The 17804-nt window shown below is 43.4% G+C and overlaps 1 protein-coding gene across 1 annotated transcript in view; it reads left to right on the top strand.

The window, feature by feature from the left end:
- rasa2 (RAS p21 protein activator 2) overlaps positions 1-17804 on the top strand; it is a 51571-nt gene that overhangs the window by 14474 nt on the left and 19293 nt on the right. The window contains exons 6-15 of the mRNA XM_014162395.2: positions 3101-3184; positions 3361-3433; positions 8377-8453; positions 9225-9326; positions 11772-11922; positions 12457-12605; positions 12711-12825; positions 13024-13098; positions 13251-13374; positions 14328-14434. Coding sequence (XP_014017870.1) covers positions 3101-3184; positions 3361-3433; positions 8377-8453; positions 9225-9326; positions 11772-11922; positions 12457-12605; positions 12711-12825; positions 13024-13098; positions 13251-13374; positions 14328-14434 — 1057 coding nt within the window. The remainder of the gene's footprint in view (positions 1-3100; positions 3185-3360; positions 3434-8376; positions 8454-9224; positions 9327-11771; positions 11923-12456; positions 12606-12710; positions 12826-13023; positions 13099-13250; positions 13375-14327; positions 14435-17804) is intronic.

Below are 17804 nucleotides of genomic sequence, written 5' to 3'. Positions count from 1 at the left end.
CTTTTGGTTGCATCCTGTACTGCTAATTTGCATTGCATCCTGTCTGGTGTTTACATAGGCGCTGTTCTGGCAATCTGACCTACCCACTCAGGATGTGCTATTACCCTCAATCAAGATTTTTTTGTATACTTGTTGGATACATGTTGTAAAAGTGCACTAGCCTTACTTTAAAAATAGGAAACGATAGGGATAACTTGAAGGGAAATTTCAAAATGTGCATCCTGTCTGGTGTTTCATCATCTCCAGCACCACCCCAACATCAACATATGTGAAAATTGCACATTTCTATGTTTTGTAGTAAAAAACAGAGGAAGATATGTTTCCAATGCATCATGCAATTTTTTTTTTTTTTAACCAATTATGAGCAGGCATTGCCTACTAAATGGTCTAATAATGGTTGATGTCTTGGAAACACTTATCTTCCTTTATATTTTTAACTACAAAACATAAAAACGTTCCATGATGAAACACCAGACACGATGCAATGCAAATTAGTAGTGCAGGATGCAACCAAAAGTGTGAATGAATGAACAAATGAATAACAATCATTTAGTGAACCTGGGGGCCCTCCAGGAGCACACGTTCCAGCACACTGCAGAGGGAGGTGGTTACCCTGTGGGCCCCTGCATACAGTGAGCAGGTCTGCTGCTGTTGAGTGCCTGTACAGTGTGAACATACAGTGACATGGAACATTACCCTCCAGGCATACAGCAACACTCTTCCTGCCACCTTGTTTGTATATAACCACACATTCATTATTTACATTTAGTTAGACACCCACATACCCCCCCCCCCCCCCATTAACGAACAATGGTAAAACTCTGCTTAATCCTAACCATTCAGTTATTATTGACACCTTCTTCCTCATGCCCATGTTCTGCCCTTCATTGGTGACTACCCATGACCCAGATCAACTGAAAACAGTACATCAACTAATCATGACAGATCAACTGTGGTCATCTTGTTAGATGCAGGAAAAATGTAACATCCTTTTCAAGTTGCAATCTGAAAAGGCATTGGAAATGTATTCATGTTTGTAACATCATACTTAAGAGTTGCTTTAAAAAAGGGGGGAAATGAAATGTTTAAGGAAATTTGGGGGGGGGGTTCTTATTCTCTGACTCCTTTATGGTCAAATCATTTCTTTGCTGTGGTTTGGTTCAAGTTTTGGCCACACTACGTGTTGAATTCCCCCTCAACCCTCTGGCTGGCTGTTAGTAATGCCCAATAAGCCCCACCCCTCATAGACGTAAATATATGTTTCTGTGTGAGTATATTTAAGCAATATGGCCCGAGGTGGTGTGCTGTATGGCCAACACCACGGCTGAGGGCTGTTCTTATGCGCGATGCCATGCGGAGCGCTTGGCTGTGGCATATTGGCCACATACCACCAACCCCTGAGTTGCCTTATAAACTGGTTATTAGAGCAGTAAAAATAAATGTTTTGTCATACCCTTGGTATATGGTCTGGTATACCACGGCTGTCAGCCGATCAGCATTCAGGGCTCCAACCACCCAGTTTATAATTGTGAAATATATGTTTATATTTAGCATCACTGTTGTACTGTAGTAGCTTCAGTTTTCTTAAATTTAAAAAAAAAAATGTGACAAGTTATATCTTGTGTCCTCTTTGAAAATCTATGGTAGATAAACTGTTGCATCTCTGTACTATAATGAATAGTAACTACTGTAGTATGTACCAAATACACCCGTGACCGTGTCAATGGGAATATTTCCCACATTCTGGACTATTTTTGGCTCCCTATGTCGTAGAAAGAAACACCATACCATACCATATCTCTCTGTCAACGTGGGGCTCCCGAGTGGCGCAGCGGTCTAAGGCACTGCATCTTGGTGCTAGAGGTGTCCCTACAGACCCAGGTTCGATTCCAGGCTTTATCACAACCGGCCGTGATTGGGAGTCCCATAGGGCGGCGCACAATTGGCCCAGCGTCGTTAGGGTTTGGCCGGGGTAGGCCGTCATTGTAAATAAGAATTTGTTGTTAACTGACTTGCCTAGTTAAATGAACAAAATCAGCCAACTGACAGAGAAGGTAGGAAGTGTAGGCATGGTTTGTCTAAAGCCATAGGGTGTCATGACGATTTTCCCTAACCGCTCACTCAGCCATGGGACTAATGAACAGCTACAGATGTCTGTGATGTATGCTGTAAGAATGTCACCAAAGCCGTGTGTGTGTGTGTGTGTGTGTGTGTCTGACACAGACAATGACAGTGTACCAGTGTGTGTCCTCCCTAGCGTTACAAAGGGGAGGTAAATTACTGTAAACTTTCTAAGTTTACCAGTAAACAGGATTTGGTAACTTTCATGTTTTGGGGGGGGGGGTTATAAAATGACATTTAGTGGCTTTTTTGGGTACTTCAGATTATCAGAGGTGTGTGTAATCTCTGGCCCTCTGTGTGGCATTATCACATGTAAAATATATTAAATAATTAAGATTAAAAAAAAAAGTTTGAATGACAAACCTGTAAAACATTCTAAATAAAACATTTAATAGCACTTAGATTGTGCTGCTACCCTCCAATGAAGATTTGTTTTGTCAGTTGTCATACATTTTATAAAAGTGTAATAGCCTTACATTTAAAATAGGAAACGATGTTCCACTTCATATTCATCATCTCCAGCACCACCCCAACATCACCATATGTGAAAATGGCACGTTTCTATGTTTTGTCATTAAAAATATAGAGGAAGATAAGTGTTTCCAATGTGACATCATCAACCATTATTAGACCATTTAGTACGCAATGCCTGCTCATAATTGGTTTAAATCGCATGTTGCTTTGGAAACTTAGAGGAAGATATATTTTTTACTACAAAACATAAATGTGCAATTTTCACATATGTTGGGGTGGTGCTGGAGATGAAGTTGAAACATTTCCCTACAAAGACTTAATAATGTGAATGTTTACAGTTTTTGTAGCATGCGTATTTCATCTATGTAGCACATTGTGAGTGGTAGGTCAGATTGTCAGAACAACGTAATATTGATATGAGAAACACTTAAGGTCAATCCTGTCAAAGTTTAGTGTATTCTATGGTTTTATTAGTGTTTTCTCCTGTTGCTTTTGTCTCCCCCAGGATAATAGAATGCCAGGGCTTGCCTCTGATCAGTGGACAGAACTGTGACCCGTATGCCACTGTCTCGCTCGTTGGGCCTGCCAGGTAAGACAAGACTAGACTACCATCCTCTACAGTGGAACATGATTATGAGCTCACTTCAATTGAACCCACATAGCTAATGCAATGTGTCAACATTTTAGGCATTATATCTGTTATTCTTTCATATAGACCCCCATGAGAAAGGTTTGAGTATATTTCTGACTCTTCTGTCTCCTTAGGTCTGACCAGAAGAAAACAAAGGTGAAAAAGAAGACCAGCGACCCTCAGTTTGAGGAAACCTTTAACTTTGAGGTAAACTTCATTTACATCTGGCGGCTCATGTCATCTGTTTTCTTCCCAACAGAGGAAAACTGACTAAAATGGGGAGGGACTAACAGGAATGCTCACATTTTGTTTTCCATTCCAAAATGTTTGAAACAGTTTTCCATTGCGTGCCCTAATGAACGCAACCTAGGTGTCTGGCTGGTTTCGACAGTTTATCAAATCAAATTTTGTCACATGCACCGAGTACAGCAGCTGTTGACCTTACAGTGAAATGCTTACTTACAAGCCCTTAACTTCTATGGGCTACGTGGGACGCTAGCCCCACCTGCGGGACACAGCCAGTGAAATATCAGGGCGGCAAATTCAAAACAACAAAATCTCATAATTCAAATTTCTCAAACATACAACTATTTTACACAATTTTAAAGATACACTTGTCCTTAATCCAACCACATTGTCCGATTTCAAAAAGGCTTTACAGCGAAAGCATAAAATTAGATTATGTTAGGACAGTGCCAACACAAGAAAAACCACACAGCCATTTTCCAAGCAGGAGAGGGGTCACAAAAACCAGAAATACAGCTAAAATTAAGCACTAACCTTTGACGATCTTCATCAGATGACACTCCTAGGACTCAATGTTACACAATACATGTATGTTTTGTTCGATAAAGTTCATATTTATATCCAAAAAACCCATTTTACATTGGCGCATGATGTTCAGAAAATATTTTGCCTTAAAATCTGCCGGTGAATCAGCACAACAATTTACAAAAATACTCATCATAAACGTTGATAAAATATTAAACTGTTATTCAAAGAATTATAGATAAACATCTTTTTAATGCAACCGCTGTGACAGATTTAAAAAATGCTTCACGGGGAAAGCACAGTTTGCAATAATCTGAGTACGGCGCTCAGAAAAATACATCAGGCAATACAGATACCTGCCATTTTGGAGTCATCTAAAATCATAAATAGCATTATAAATATTCACTTACCTTTGATCTTCATCAGAAGGCACTTCCAGGAATCCCAGGTCCACAATAAATGTTGTTTTGTTCGATAAAGTCCATAATTTATGTCCAAATACCTCCTTGTTGTTTGCGCGTTCAGTAAGCTACTCCAAATGTAGGAAGCGTGCCGAAAATTTCACGACAAAGTAAAAAAAAGTTGTATTAACGTTTGTAGAAACATGTCAAACGTTGTATAGCATCAATCTTTAGGGCCTTTTTAACATAAAACTTCAATAATATTCCAACCGGACGATTCCAATGTCTTGAAAAACGTTATGGAACACAGCTACCTCATCATGTGAACGCGCGCCAATTGAACTCATATAATTTTCTGAGTCACCAACTTCCCGGCCTTCTTGTTTGCTCTCTGTTCACTGCAAAAGCCTGAAACAAGGTTCTGAAGACTGTTGACATCTAGTGGAAGCCTTAGGAAGTGCAAAATGAACCCTAAGTCACTGTGTGTTAGATAGGTAATGACTTGAAAAGACTACAAGCATCAGATTTCCCACTTCCTGGTTGGATTTTTCTCAGGTTTTTGCCTGCCATATGAGTTCTGTTTATACTCACAGACATCATTCAAAAAGTTTTTGAAACTTCAGAGTGTTTTCTATCCAAATCTACTAATAATATGCAAATATTTGACTCTGGGCCCGAGTATTAGGCAGTTTACTCTGGGCACGCTTTTCATCCGAAATCGAATATACTGCCCCATATACCTTAAGTTAACCAACAATGCAGTTTTAAGAAAATACCAACAAAAAAAAGTAAGAGAAGAATTAACAAATATTTAAAGAGCAGCCGTAAATAACAATAGCGGGGCTACAGTATATACAGGGGGTACTGGTGTCGTGTGCTGGGACACCAGTGTCGAGGTAATATGTACATGTAGGTAGAGTTAATAAAGTGACTATGCATAGATAATAACAGAGAGTAGCAGCAGAGTAGAAGGGGTGGTGGGGCAGCAATGCAAATAGTCCGGGTTGCCATTTGATTAGCTGTTTAGGAGTCTTATGGCTTGGGGTAGAAGCTGTTTAGAAGCCTCTTGGACCTAGACTTGGTGCTCCGGTACCGCTTGCCGTGCGGCAGCAGAGAGAACAGTCTATGACTAGGGTGGCTGGAGTCTTTGCCAATTTTTAGGGACTTCCTCTGACACCGCCTGGTATAGAGGTCGTGGATGGCAGGAAGCTTGGCCCCAGTGATGTACTGGGCCGTACGCACTACCCTCTGTAGTGCCTTGCGGTCAGAGGCCGAGCAGTTGCCATACCAGGCAGTGATGCAACCCGTCAGGATGCTCTCGATGGTGCAGCTGTAAAACCTTTTGAGAACCCATGCCAAGTCTTTTCAGTCTCCTCAGCAGGAATAGGTTTTGTCGTGCCCTCTTCATGATTATCTTGGTGTGCTTGGACCATGTTAGTTTGTTGGTGACGTGGACGCCAAGGAACTTGAAGCTCTCAACCTGCTCCACTACAGCCCCGTCAATGTTAATGGATGTGTGCTCAGTCCTCCTTTTCCTGTAGTCCACACTCAACTCCTTTGTCTTGATCACGTTAAGGGAGAGGTTGTTGTCCTTGCACCACGCGGTCAGGTCTCTGACCTCCTCCCTATAGGCTGTCTCATCGTTGTAGGTGATCAGGCCTACCACTGGTGTCATCAGCAAACTTAATGATGGTGTTGGAGTCGTGCCTGACTGTGCAGTCATGAGTGAACAGGGAGTACAGGAGGGGACTGAGCACACACCCCTGAGGGGCCCATGTGTTGAGGATCAGCGTGGCGGATGTGTTGTTACCTACCCTTACCACCAGGGGGCGGCCCGTCAGAAAGTCCAGGAGCCAGTTGCCGAGGGAGGAGTATAGTCCCAGGGTCCTTAGCTCAGTGATGAGCTTTGAGGGTACTATGGTGTTGAACGCTGAGCTATTCAACATTCTCACATAGGTGTCCTTTTGTCCAGGTGTGAAAGGGCAGTGTGGAGTGCAATAGAGATTGCATCATCTGTGGATCTGTTGGTGCGGTATGCAAATTGGAGTGGGTCTAAGGTTTCTGGGATAATGGTGTTGATGTGAGCCATGACCAGCCTTTCAAAGCATTTCATGGCTACAGATGTGAGTGCTACGGGTCGGTAGTCATTTAGGCAGGTTACCTTAGTGTTCTTGGGCACAGGGACTATGGTGATTTGCTTCAAACATGTTGGTATTACAGACTTAGACAGGAAGAGTTTGAAAATGTCAGTGAAGACACTTGCCAGTTGGTCAGCGCATGCTCGGAGTACACATCCTGGTAATCCGTCTGGCCCAGCGGCCTTGTGAATGTTGACCTGTTTAAAGGTCTTACTTACATCGGCTGCGGAGAGCGTGATCACACAGTCGTCCGGAACAGCTGATGCTCTCATGCATGTTTCAGTGCCCTTGAAGTGAGTATAGAAGTTATTTAGCTCGTCTGGTAGGCTTGTCACTGGGCAGCTCTCGGTTGTGCTTCCCTTTGTAGTCTGTAATAGTTTGCAAGCCCTGCCACATCCGACGAACATTGGAGCCGGTGTAGTAAGATTCTATCTTAGTCCTGTATTATCGCTTTGCCTGTTTGATGGTTCATTGGAGGGCATAGCGGGATTTCTTATAAGCTTCCGGGTTGGAGTCCTGCTCCTTGAAAGCGGCAGCTCTACCCTTTAGCTCAGAGCGAATGTTGCCTGTAACCCATGGCTTCTGGTTGGGGTATGTACATACAGTCACTGTGGGGACGACGTCCTCGATGCACTTATTGATAAAGCCAGTGACTGATGTCGTGTACTCCTCAATGCCATCGGAAGAATCCCGGAACATATTGCAATCTGTGCTAGCAAAACAGTCCTGTAGTTTAGCATCTGCTTCATCTGACCACTTTTTTTTTTATAGACCGAGTCAATGGTGCGTCCTGCTTTCATTTTTGATTGTGGACAGGAACCGGGAGGATAGAATTATGGTCAGATTTGCCAAATGGAGGGTGAGGGAGAGTTTTGTACGCGTCTCTGTGTGTGCAGTAAAGGTGGTCTGGTTACACGTTTTAACATGCTGATAGAAATGAGGTAAAACTGATTTAAGTTTCCCTGCATTAAAGTCCCCCGGCACTAGGAGCGCCGCCTCTGGATGAGCGTTTTCCTGTTTGCTTATGGCCGTATACAGCTCATCGAGTGTGGTTTTAATGCCAGCATCGGTCTGTTGTGGTATGTAGACAGCTATGAAAAATACAGATGATAAACTCTCTAGGTAGATAGTGTGGTCTACAGCTTATCATGAGATACTCTACCTCAGGCGAGCAAAACCTCGAGACTGACTTAGATATCGTGTGCTGGCTGATGTTTACATATGCATAGGCCCCCGCCCCGTGTCTTACCAGAGGCTGCTGCTATTCTGTCCTGCCGATAGTGTATAACCCGCCAGCTGTGTGTTTTTAATGTCGTCTTTCAGCCACGACTCAGTGAAACATAAGATATTACAGTTTTTAATGTCCCGTTGGTAGGATATACATGATTTCAGTTTGTCCCGTTTTATTTTCCAGCGATTGAACGTTAGCTAGCAGGACGGAAGGCAAAGGCAGATTAGCCACCCATCACTTGATAATCACAAGGCACCCTGATCTTTTTCCGCGAAATCTCAGTTTCCTTCTCCAGCTAGTGATGGGGATCTGGGCCTGGTCAGGTGTCTGTAGTAGTATATCCCTCCCGTCCGACTCATTGAAGAAAAACTCTGTCTAATCTGAGGTGAGTAATCGCAGTTCTGATGTCCAGAAGCTATTTTTCGGTCATAAGAGACGGTAGCAGCAACATTATGTACAAAACAATGCGAAAAAACCAAACAAAATAGCATGGTTGGTTAAGAGCCATTAAGACAGCAACCATCCCCTCCGGCGCCATCACGTTAACTCATCTGAGTTGGTATTTGCTGGAGAAGACTGATGTAAATTCCGTCTTGTTGTTGTCCTCAGGTCACAAGGCCCAACAGTTACACAAAAAAGTCTAATTTCCCTGTAGAGGAGGAGGACATTGAAAAGCTGGAGATCAAGTGAGTGTGCCATCTCCCCTTTCCCCTCTTCTTTTCCCTTTCCTCTTCTTTCCTCTCCTCCTCTCTTCTGTTTTTCTCTTCTCTTTTTTTCTCTTTTCTCCTTCTGCTTTTCTCTCTTCTTTTTTTACTTCTCTTTTTTTCCTATATTTTCCTTCCGACCTTTAACAGAACATCTGTGGGTTGGATTTTTTCCACACACTGACAAACAGACCACCATACCTCCATCTCTCTGGAGCGACTTCTGGGATGTAATCAGAAGAGGATTTTTCAAGTGTGTTTCAATTCAACCAGATTTGATTGGATTGTGTTAGTCACAACCGGTGTAGTGTGTAATGCAAAGTTGGTGGTTAAGGACCTGTGGGGTTTGTGTCTCTGTTTGCGTCACCTACAGCCGACTGACTCATAGCTACATAGCTCACTGGGTTTACAGTCGGGTAAGACTAGGCTGGGCCAAGAGAGGTAAACACACATGCATGACTTTCAGGTTTGGATTTGAGGTGATTTTAATTGCATGTGTATTTTTTAAGTGTACTGTAATTTGTATACTTCACACCGGTAAGGAGTAACTCATCAGTGTATTTTGTGTTTATGTGTTGAGATTGATGTGGTTTCCATGAGAGTGCCAACCAGCCAATGGTAAGTGGTGTGTTTGGAAGGGGAAGGGGCATTGGTCCCTTATTTGTAGATTTTTATAGTGTATTTGCAAATATTACATTCAATTAGTATGTGATTGAGTGTTTCTCTCTGTCTCTGTGTGTGTGTGTGTTCCAGAGTTGACTTGTGGAACAATGGGAATTTGGCGCAGGATGTCTTCCTTGGGGAGACGCGGGTATCTGTCAAGATCCTGCGAAATGACCACATTCACAGGGCCTGGTAAGAACGGTGACACATCACAGCTTCGCCTCGCACATTGTCTTCCTGATGCTTCCGCGCCAGGTTACTCACACTAACTCGAGAGATTTCGCATACTGACGCACCAATATGCAAAGGTGCACGTAGCGTCCGCATGCCCATAGGAGCCCACAGCTCTAGCTTCTAACTACACACTCAGACACTGCTGTGTGTGTATTCGGAAACACACAGGTTGCATTCGAAAGTGGCACGCTATTCCTTCTACACTGCACTACTTTGTACCAGAGCCACATAGTCTACTAGTGAAATCAGGTGACCGTGACACACTTTCTTTCTCTCACATGGACACGTCGTGCACTCACTGCACGCAGCCACACGCCTGCTGCTGCGCTCAACCTGAAGAATGTAATCTGACTGCCGCGCTAGCTAGCTGAAATGAATAGACTGATTAGCAGATGACAGATAAGGGGACATGACACAGAGGGTCTTACGCACTCCGCTGCTACTTGCCTCGTTTTATCAGCCACAACAATCCGGCGCTCTGACGTCACACCCCTCACAATGCTGACCTTCTTTTCTGCATAGATCCGTGGATGCTAGATCAGATCTGCACATTGTGAGGTGGATGTTAAAAAGGCCCATACTCACAAATAATCCGAGGGGTACTGTTGATCTAGGATCAGGTTCCCCCTGTCCATATAATCTTATTCATTATGATTTAAAAGGCACAACTGATCCTACAATATATCAGTCCTGCTGCAATACTCTTTGTGAATAGAGGAATAGGGGTACATCCAGTTCCTTGATATTTTTTCCTATTTTTACTTAATAGTAATACGTTTTTTTTCTTTCTTGTGTTTTAAAGCTGCTACACATCGGATTTATAATTTTTTTTGTATTGTAATTTCAGAATTTCCATTTATATCTGGCGCTAATAGTGGAATTATAGTGTTTCACAGTATTACTTACCCGCCAGTGTTGTGATTGGCTATGATATTCGCCTATTGATTTCTCCTGCCTGAACAGCGTCTGTTGTCAAACTGGGAAAACTGTTCTGACTTTGTGGCTGTGTTATCTACTGGAAATCACTATCATTTCCTGGTAGCTAAAATTCAACACTTCTCTCAATTTCAGTTTACCTGAGAAAATAAGCACTGAATAGTGTAGGGAATCATTGTATTATTTTTATAGCTGTTGGCGGTTTTGGTCTACCAGCTTCAAACAGCGGTTTTCGAAATGATCCAAAATCCTACGTCTAGCACCTTAACAATATATAATTGGAGATGAACCTGTGCCAGATCCTGTCCCCCGGTCTAGCAACTCTATATCTGTGGTACTTTTTTTGGACTGGTTACTTCCGTCGTCTTCAGACTGCTTTGAACACTGCGATGGTGGTGTTCTGTAAAGTGTGTGTGTGTGTGTGTGTGTGTGTGTGTGTGTGTGTGTGTGTGTGTGTGTGTGTGTGTGTGTGTGTGTGTGTGTGTGTGTGTGTGTGTGTGTGTGTGTGCGCGTGCGCGCATCTAGGTGATAAGGGATTACGCAGATACCGATCTATGTGTTTTGCATGAGGGCCGTGAGACTAGTGTGTGGGTGTCAGTTTGCATGGAGACAGCAGAACCCCATCTCCTTTAGAGAGAGGGAGAGAAAGGCAGGGATGATCTATACATACACTCTAACATACAGACCCACAACTCGGCTGAACAAAATGTATATTGATCTATTGACTGTCCCAGAGTACATGGGCTCAACTGAGGTTTCTGGGTGTCTGAGTACTGCAGTACGATTACAGTTCAAGCAGATTAGAGACAAACATAGCTGCAGCTTTCGAAGCGATGAAGAGTTCCAGCCTGATGTATATCTGTGAAAACTGCTCCATCTGTTGGTGGCTAGGCAGCTGTACAGGCTCACCAAGCTCATTCACATGCTGCTTAAACACGCAGCTTAATTGCTCAACTATGCATTGTTTTTCTCGTTCTGTTTGAAATCTTTGCATATTTTTTTGATTTTTTTTTTTAAAGCTACTACACTACCAGAGGTGTAAAACTCCAACTCCAAAGCTTTTGTTATATAAATGCTACTTTATTATGTTTGTTTAATCGATGTGGACAGGAAATGGATTTGAAAGTGAAAAAGCACTATATGGCTGAAAACGTTACATTTCATGACCCATGTTGTGGGCAGCATTGACAGCATCATTTGCGTCTCACCACTAGGGTTGCGAAATTCTGGCAACTTTGCCAAAACTCCCAGTTTTTCCAGACATTCTGGTTGGAGGACTCCAGATGTCCTGCTTACTCTGTCCTGATTCCATGAAGCTTTTAACCGGTATTTCTATATTAAACCTGGACATAAGTTATCGGAAATGTGCAGCCCTACTCACCACTGTCAAATACAAATGTGTCGGCTTGGCCATCACTCTAACGCTGACTGGGTGTGTTTTGTTGGGTGTCTTTCCCTGGTCCACAGGTATCTCCTCCAGCCTAAAGGGAATGGGAAGTCCAAGACAGACGACCTGGGCTCTCTGAGGCTCAACGTAACCTACATCGAGGACAATGTGCTGCCATCGGCCTGCTACACACCGCTCCGCACGCTGCTGCTCAAGTCCCCAGACATTAAGGTACTAACCTCACACACCTGGTCTGCCTGAATGGTACATTATGCTCATTAAGGAACTTAAAGGGATGCTAGCTGATACCTATATGCTTCCAGTCATTGTGCTAACGCTAATTAGCATTGGCTCAGGAAACTACCTCAAACGTCGTTCATGCTGGACACAGACATAACAATGGCATCCACAAGTTCATCTGACTTAGGGGAAGTAGATACAGGGCCTCATTGCCCAAATCCCCAAGTTTCAGTTTAAGGAAGAAAGTTATGAGTGTACAATAGAGGACGCATAGGACCGACAATCTGTCAAAAACCATCAGTGGCCAACCATCGACCACAGACCCCACTGTGTATTCCACACCGCTGCCAGTAGTTTGTCATGAGTGGTGGCCATCTACACGTTGAATTGCGGTCAACTAATAACCATTAGTGGCTGACCAATCGTCGCTCACAGTATGGTGCCTGTTGAGAATAAGAGGATTTCTTTCAGAACCTCTCTATGTCCCCCCCGGCTCTCTCCATCTGTCTCTCTTCGCCCTCTCAGCCCATCTCGGCGTCTGCGGCTCACATTCTGGGGGACATCTGCAGGGAGAGGTATGAGGCGGTGCTGCCCGTGGTCCGCCTGCTGCTCCACCACAGCCGCCTGGTGCCCTTCGTCTCCGCCATCACTGTCCTGGAACTGGAGAACACTCAGTGAGTAGTACACATTTCTCCTAGGCCCTATGGGCTCTGGACAAAAGTAGTGCTCTATAAAGTGAATAGGCATCCTGTCCTCTGAACCCCGTCTTGTCTGTCTAGGGAGGCCAACACCATTTTCCGTGGCAACTCCCTGGCAACACGCTGCATCGACGACATGATGAAGATTGTAGGGCGGAGCTACCTGACGGTCACCCTGAAGCCTGTATTGGATGAGGTAATGTACATTATATGTTACCTGGGGAATAATGCGAGAAAATTTATTATGTCATAGATGAACACCGATCCTAAGAAGTAAGCCGTGCTATGAACCACATCGTAGAAGCTCATTTCATAACCTAGGAACAACATGTTTGAAAATGCATTCAAAACTCAGCATAACAGCTAAATACAAAGTTATCTTTTTTTCTCGTAGATTTGTGAATCCAACAAAACCTGTGAGATTGACCCGATCAAACTGAAAGAAGGAGACAACGTTGAGGTCAACAAGGTACAGTATACATTTGTCCGGTGCATCGCAAGCTGTCTATCAGTGTATTGTCTAGTAGTGGGGTGGTATACAGAATGAACTGTTATAATAAGCGTGTGTGTGTGTGTTCACGACGTATGTGTTCACGATGTGCGTGTTTGTCCTCTCTCCAGGAGAACCTGCAGGGGTACGTTCAGAAGGTGTTCTCGTCCATCACCCAGTCCAGCTCCAGCTGTCCCCCGCTCATGTGTGACGTGTTCCGCTCGCTGCGTCACATGGCCTCCAAGCGGTTCCCAGGTGAGCGGGGCATCACACATCTTCGTCCTCTCTCCTCATCTTCATCCTACCTCATCCTCAGCAGGATTGCACAATTCCAGAAACCTTTCCAAAGTTCCCCGTTTTGAAAAAAATCCTATTTGGGGGATTGCTAAACTTTCCGGGAAAGTTTTGCAACCCTATTCCTCAGTCACCGCTCTCTCATCAATACTCACTGTGCCTCATCACATTAGAGAGAACGTCCACTAACCACAAATCAAGTTTCTGAGATGTTTTCATACCAAAATATAGGGTTAATTTTGTGTAAGTCCCTTTTATAATCATTAGTGTAGAAAAGTCCAGGTCTCTATCCAAAGGAAATTATGGTAGATTAGATACAGAAATATTATGCCAATCTTTCCCAAGTATTATCTAGTTACTTTATAAAAAACACTCTGTAAAAGGAAGTGTAATGAGTCTTCCATCAGTAAGCAGCATGTTGTAGAGACCATGTCCACCATGAGGTGGAGCCAGAAGCCTGACTAAAGTGCAGGAGATTGTCTAAAAGTATGTTTGACATTGGCCCTTCAAGTAGAAGCTACTGAATCTGTGAGAAGGTCCTGTTAATGTGTAGTGTTGGAGCTTTGTACGAGTCATGTTCTCATAAACCGCTATGCTCATATGAATTGGCACCTTTTTAATGGTAGGAGGATGAGATCAGCCTGGAACTGGGCCTGTCCCAGTTGTTAGCCTGTCTGGGGTCAATAGGTGTATCTGCATTGCTTGCTGTTTGGGGTTTTAGGCTGTGTTTCTGTACAGCACTTTGTGACATCGGCTGATGTAAAATGGCCTTTATAAATACATTTGATTAATGGGATAGTTCACCAAATAAAAAAAATGACATCCTTGTTTCTTACCTTGTGAGCAGTCAATGGATAAGGACAGGTAGCAAAGCTTTATTTTTATTTGCGCTTCTCCTGTCCCCTCGTCTGCAGATGATCCTCATGTCCAGTATTCGGCAGTCAGCAGCTTCGTGTTCCTGCGCTTCTTCGCCGTCGCCGTTCTCTCGCCACACACCTTCCAGCTCCGCCCACACCATCCTGTGAGTACGCCCATATGCCTATGTTTTTTACATTTGTGTCACATAGGAGGTATCCTAAGTGTTTGCACTTTAGTGTCATGGTATAGCTACTTAGAAGTGAAAGTGTACCCCCTATATTTGGGCTCCCGAGTGGTGCAGTGGTCTAAGGCACTGCATCTCAGTGCTTGAGGCGTCACTACAGACACCCTGGTTCGAATCCAGGCTGTATCACAACCGGCCGTGATTGGGAGTCCCATAGGGTGGCGCACAATTGGCCCAGCGTCGTCCGGGTTTGGCCGGTGTAGGCCGTCATTGTAAATAAGAATTTGTTCCTAACTGACTTGCCTAGTGAAATAAAGGTATACATTTTTTTGTATTAATTTAGAAGTGACGCCTCACTGCTGTTATATTATTACCACCACTCCCAAAAATATGATAAAAAAATAGAAAATGTATTTTTTTACAAATTATTTATTCTGAGACCTGCTTTTAAGATAATTGACAAAATCTTGCACTAAGTGCTTTTTCTACTTACCCAGTATGAACTCATGGATACTAATTTTGTCTCAACATGCAGAAGTTGCTAACTAGCGTTAGCGCAATTGCTAACTAGCATTAGCACAATGACTGGAAGTCTTTGGAACAGCTAGATTTTGTTATTGTGCTAATGCTAGTAAGCGTTGACTCACACAAATACTTTAAACGTACTTCAAACTGCACACAGAGACATACAAATGGTATCCATGAGTTTGTCTGACTAGGTAAGTTGAAAAAGGGCTTTATTGCCAAAAATCTGTTTAAAATCAGTGACAAGTTATAACATGTTTTTGTAGCAAACCAAGCGAGCAGTGCCCTCGAATGAGAGAGTCATGAGTGCACAGCCACTGTTTGCTCCTCATCGCCCTTTAGTGCAGTGGCGCGTATCAGTTATATTTTAAGATGGTGTCAACATAATTACATTTTCATGCATTTTGGTGTAAGATGTCCTTAAAAAAAAAATCTGACAACAAAAAAAGTCAGTTGAACATCCCAAATAATTTACATTTTAGTCATTTAGCAGACGCTCTTATCCAGAACGACTTACAGTTGTGAGTACGTACACACACACACACACACACACACACACACACACACACACACACACACACACACACACACACACACACACACACACGCTAATTAATGCATAAATTTTCATATTTAGTTCATACTGGTCCCCTGTGGGAATTGAACCCATAACCCTGGCAAGTGACATGCTCTACCAACTGAGCCACACGGGACCACTTAGACTCTTCCATGAACAAATCGCACCAGCAGTGACCAGAGGCAACAATGAAAAACAAACATTGACATCCAGGAACACTTTTGAACGACCAAGTAGCTCCCAAGTAAAGTAGGCTAGGCTACCGACAATGACTAAACCAAGCATGAAACACTAGTCAACTGTTTGATTATAAAGTTGCGCTAGGCTTAGCCTACTATCGAACTGAATTGTTAGCCAAGTTGTTCTAATGAATCCCATGTAGCCTATGATATTACTGTGTTGGCCTAATTATCATTTTACCATGTCATTTATTAGTACATGTACCTGTACTGTAGCCTAAATGTTAGAATTGGGTCCTACAGGTCATGGGCCTATTTCTTTGTGCAAATCACGGAACAATCCTTTCACTTAGATTACTGGAGTAAACCCATCCCCTAGCTTTCTGGAGGGATATGTGTTGAACATGAGCATCGCTCAAAGCATTTCAGACTGTTTTAAATGGTAAGAGTCTGTGAATATTTACTGTGCATAGTACATGCTCATTGGTCCTTGAAAAGAAGGTCTAGAGCATCTATCATGGATTTAGGAAGGTGCGGTGAGGGGACAGAGGTGTGTTACTACTCTCCTCTAATCTGCCAGCCAGTGGTTGCACACACACCACAACCACTGAGCCAGCCCCATAGGGGGCAGTGTTGGACCAGATCTCTCTGTGGGCCAGGTTAGCCAGGTGTTGTAAAACAGTGGATTTTCCAGACATGTAACACTGTGTGGGCGTGTGGGACAAGGCTCTTAGCTTTAATCTCCCAGGGGAGATGGTGAATATATGGAGCTATCCACAGGTGTCTATCCACGGGCCACTGGCCTCCCACAGAGAGGGGGAGGAATGCAGAAGGAGCCCTGTTCATTATAATGAGGGAGAGAGCCAGAGAGGGGCAGAAGAGAAGGAGGGAGAGGGAGAACCCTGGTCATTATAGTGAGGCCCACCTGGCAGCGTCCAGTACTCTACTCCTTGCCTTAGTGGAGCACAGCCACACACCCAGGCTAGGCTCCTGGTTTCTCTGCCAGGCTCCTGTAGTTCTTGAAGAGAGGGCGGCTATGAGACGCTGGGGGCTGCTGCCATAGCAGTATTGCACGCACCAGACCTAACAACCTGCACGCATTTTGAGTACCATGCACACAATTTCAGGTCAAAGTATACTGGTATGAAAACTAGAGTTGTGGTGTGTGTGGTACTCCTCTGATCTGCCAGCCAGTGGTTGTGTATGACGTGTTGTGGATGCTGGAGACTATTAGACCTCTGAGGAGATGGAGATTTGCCTTCTATCATTCCCAGAAGCTCATCTACAGATGGAGCTGAAGGGAGCGATTGGGACCCTTTCGTAACGGGTAGAATTCTGTGGCAGGCTGAAACTCTATGGAAACCAAGGCTGACTAAAAAACATGCAAAGAACCCATTTAGCACAGCAGAACAAAGTAGCAGTGGCTTTAAACGTGAAATGTACATTCACTATAGGCCTACATCATGCCATACATGTTGCATGCAATGATGCAATTACGTGCATGTACATTTCCAAAACTTGAGGATGTTCCAGTGATGGAATGGTGTGTAGGCTACTCCAAACTTCCTATGTTTGTCAAACCATTTTTATGTTTAGTGAAATAAATGTTCCAAAAATAAGATGCTGTCAAAAGCTAAACAAGATAAAAATGATTAGTAATTCTTGAACCTCAAATTACATATTTGGAAGGGTAGATTAGATATGTGTTTCTGAATGGATTCCAGAGGACCCTCAGGGAGAGCACACTGTTATTATATCATCAAACCCTTGATTTATTGAGTTAGGAGTGTTATTACTGGGTTAGAACAAAAATGAGGCTCCCCATGATTGATTTGAGAAACTGGATTAGATTCCAAAAATGTTTTGATGCATATTCACATGACCTGACTGTTTTTACAGTTTTCTAGAGAATGTGTACACATGAGACTCTTTTGTGTGAAGTGTTTCCCCTATAATAATTTAGCAGGGGTGCCCTGCCGCTGTGCTGTTGTGATATAAACTAGGTTGTATTCATTAGGGCACGCAACAGAGAACATTTAGTTTTTTAATGTTTTGCAATGGAAAATGA

The sequence above is a fragment of the Salmo salar genome, chromosome ssa20, assembly GCF_905237065.1.
Source record: "Salmo salar chromosome ssa20, Ssal_v3.1, whole genome shotgun sequence".
Lineage (NCBI taxonomy): Eukaryota > Metazoa > Chordata > Actinopteri > Salmoniformes > Salmonidae > Salmo > Salmo salar.
Note: the sequence above shows the minus strand (reverse complement) of the source record. Positions and strands in the feature narration are given on the sequence as shown.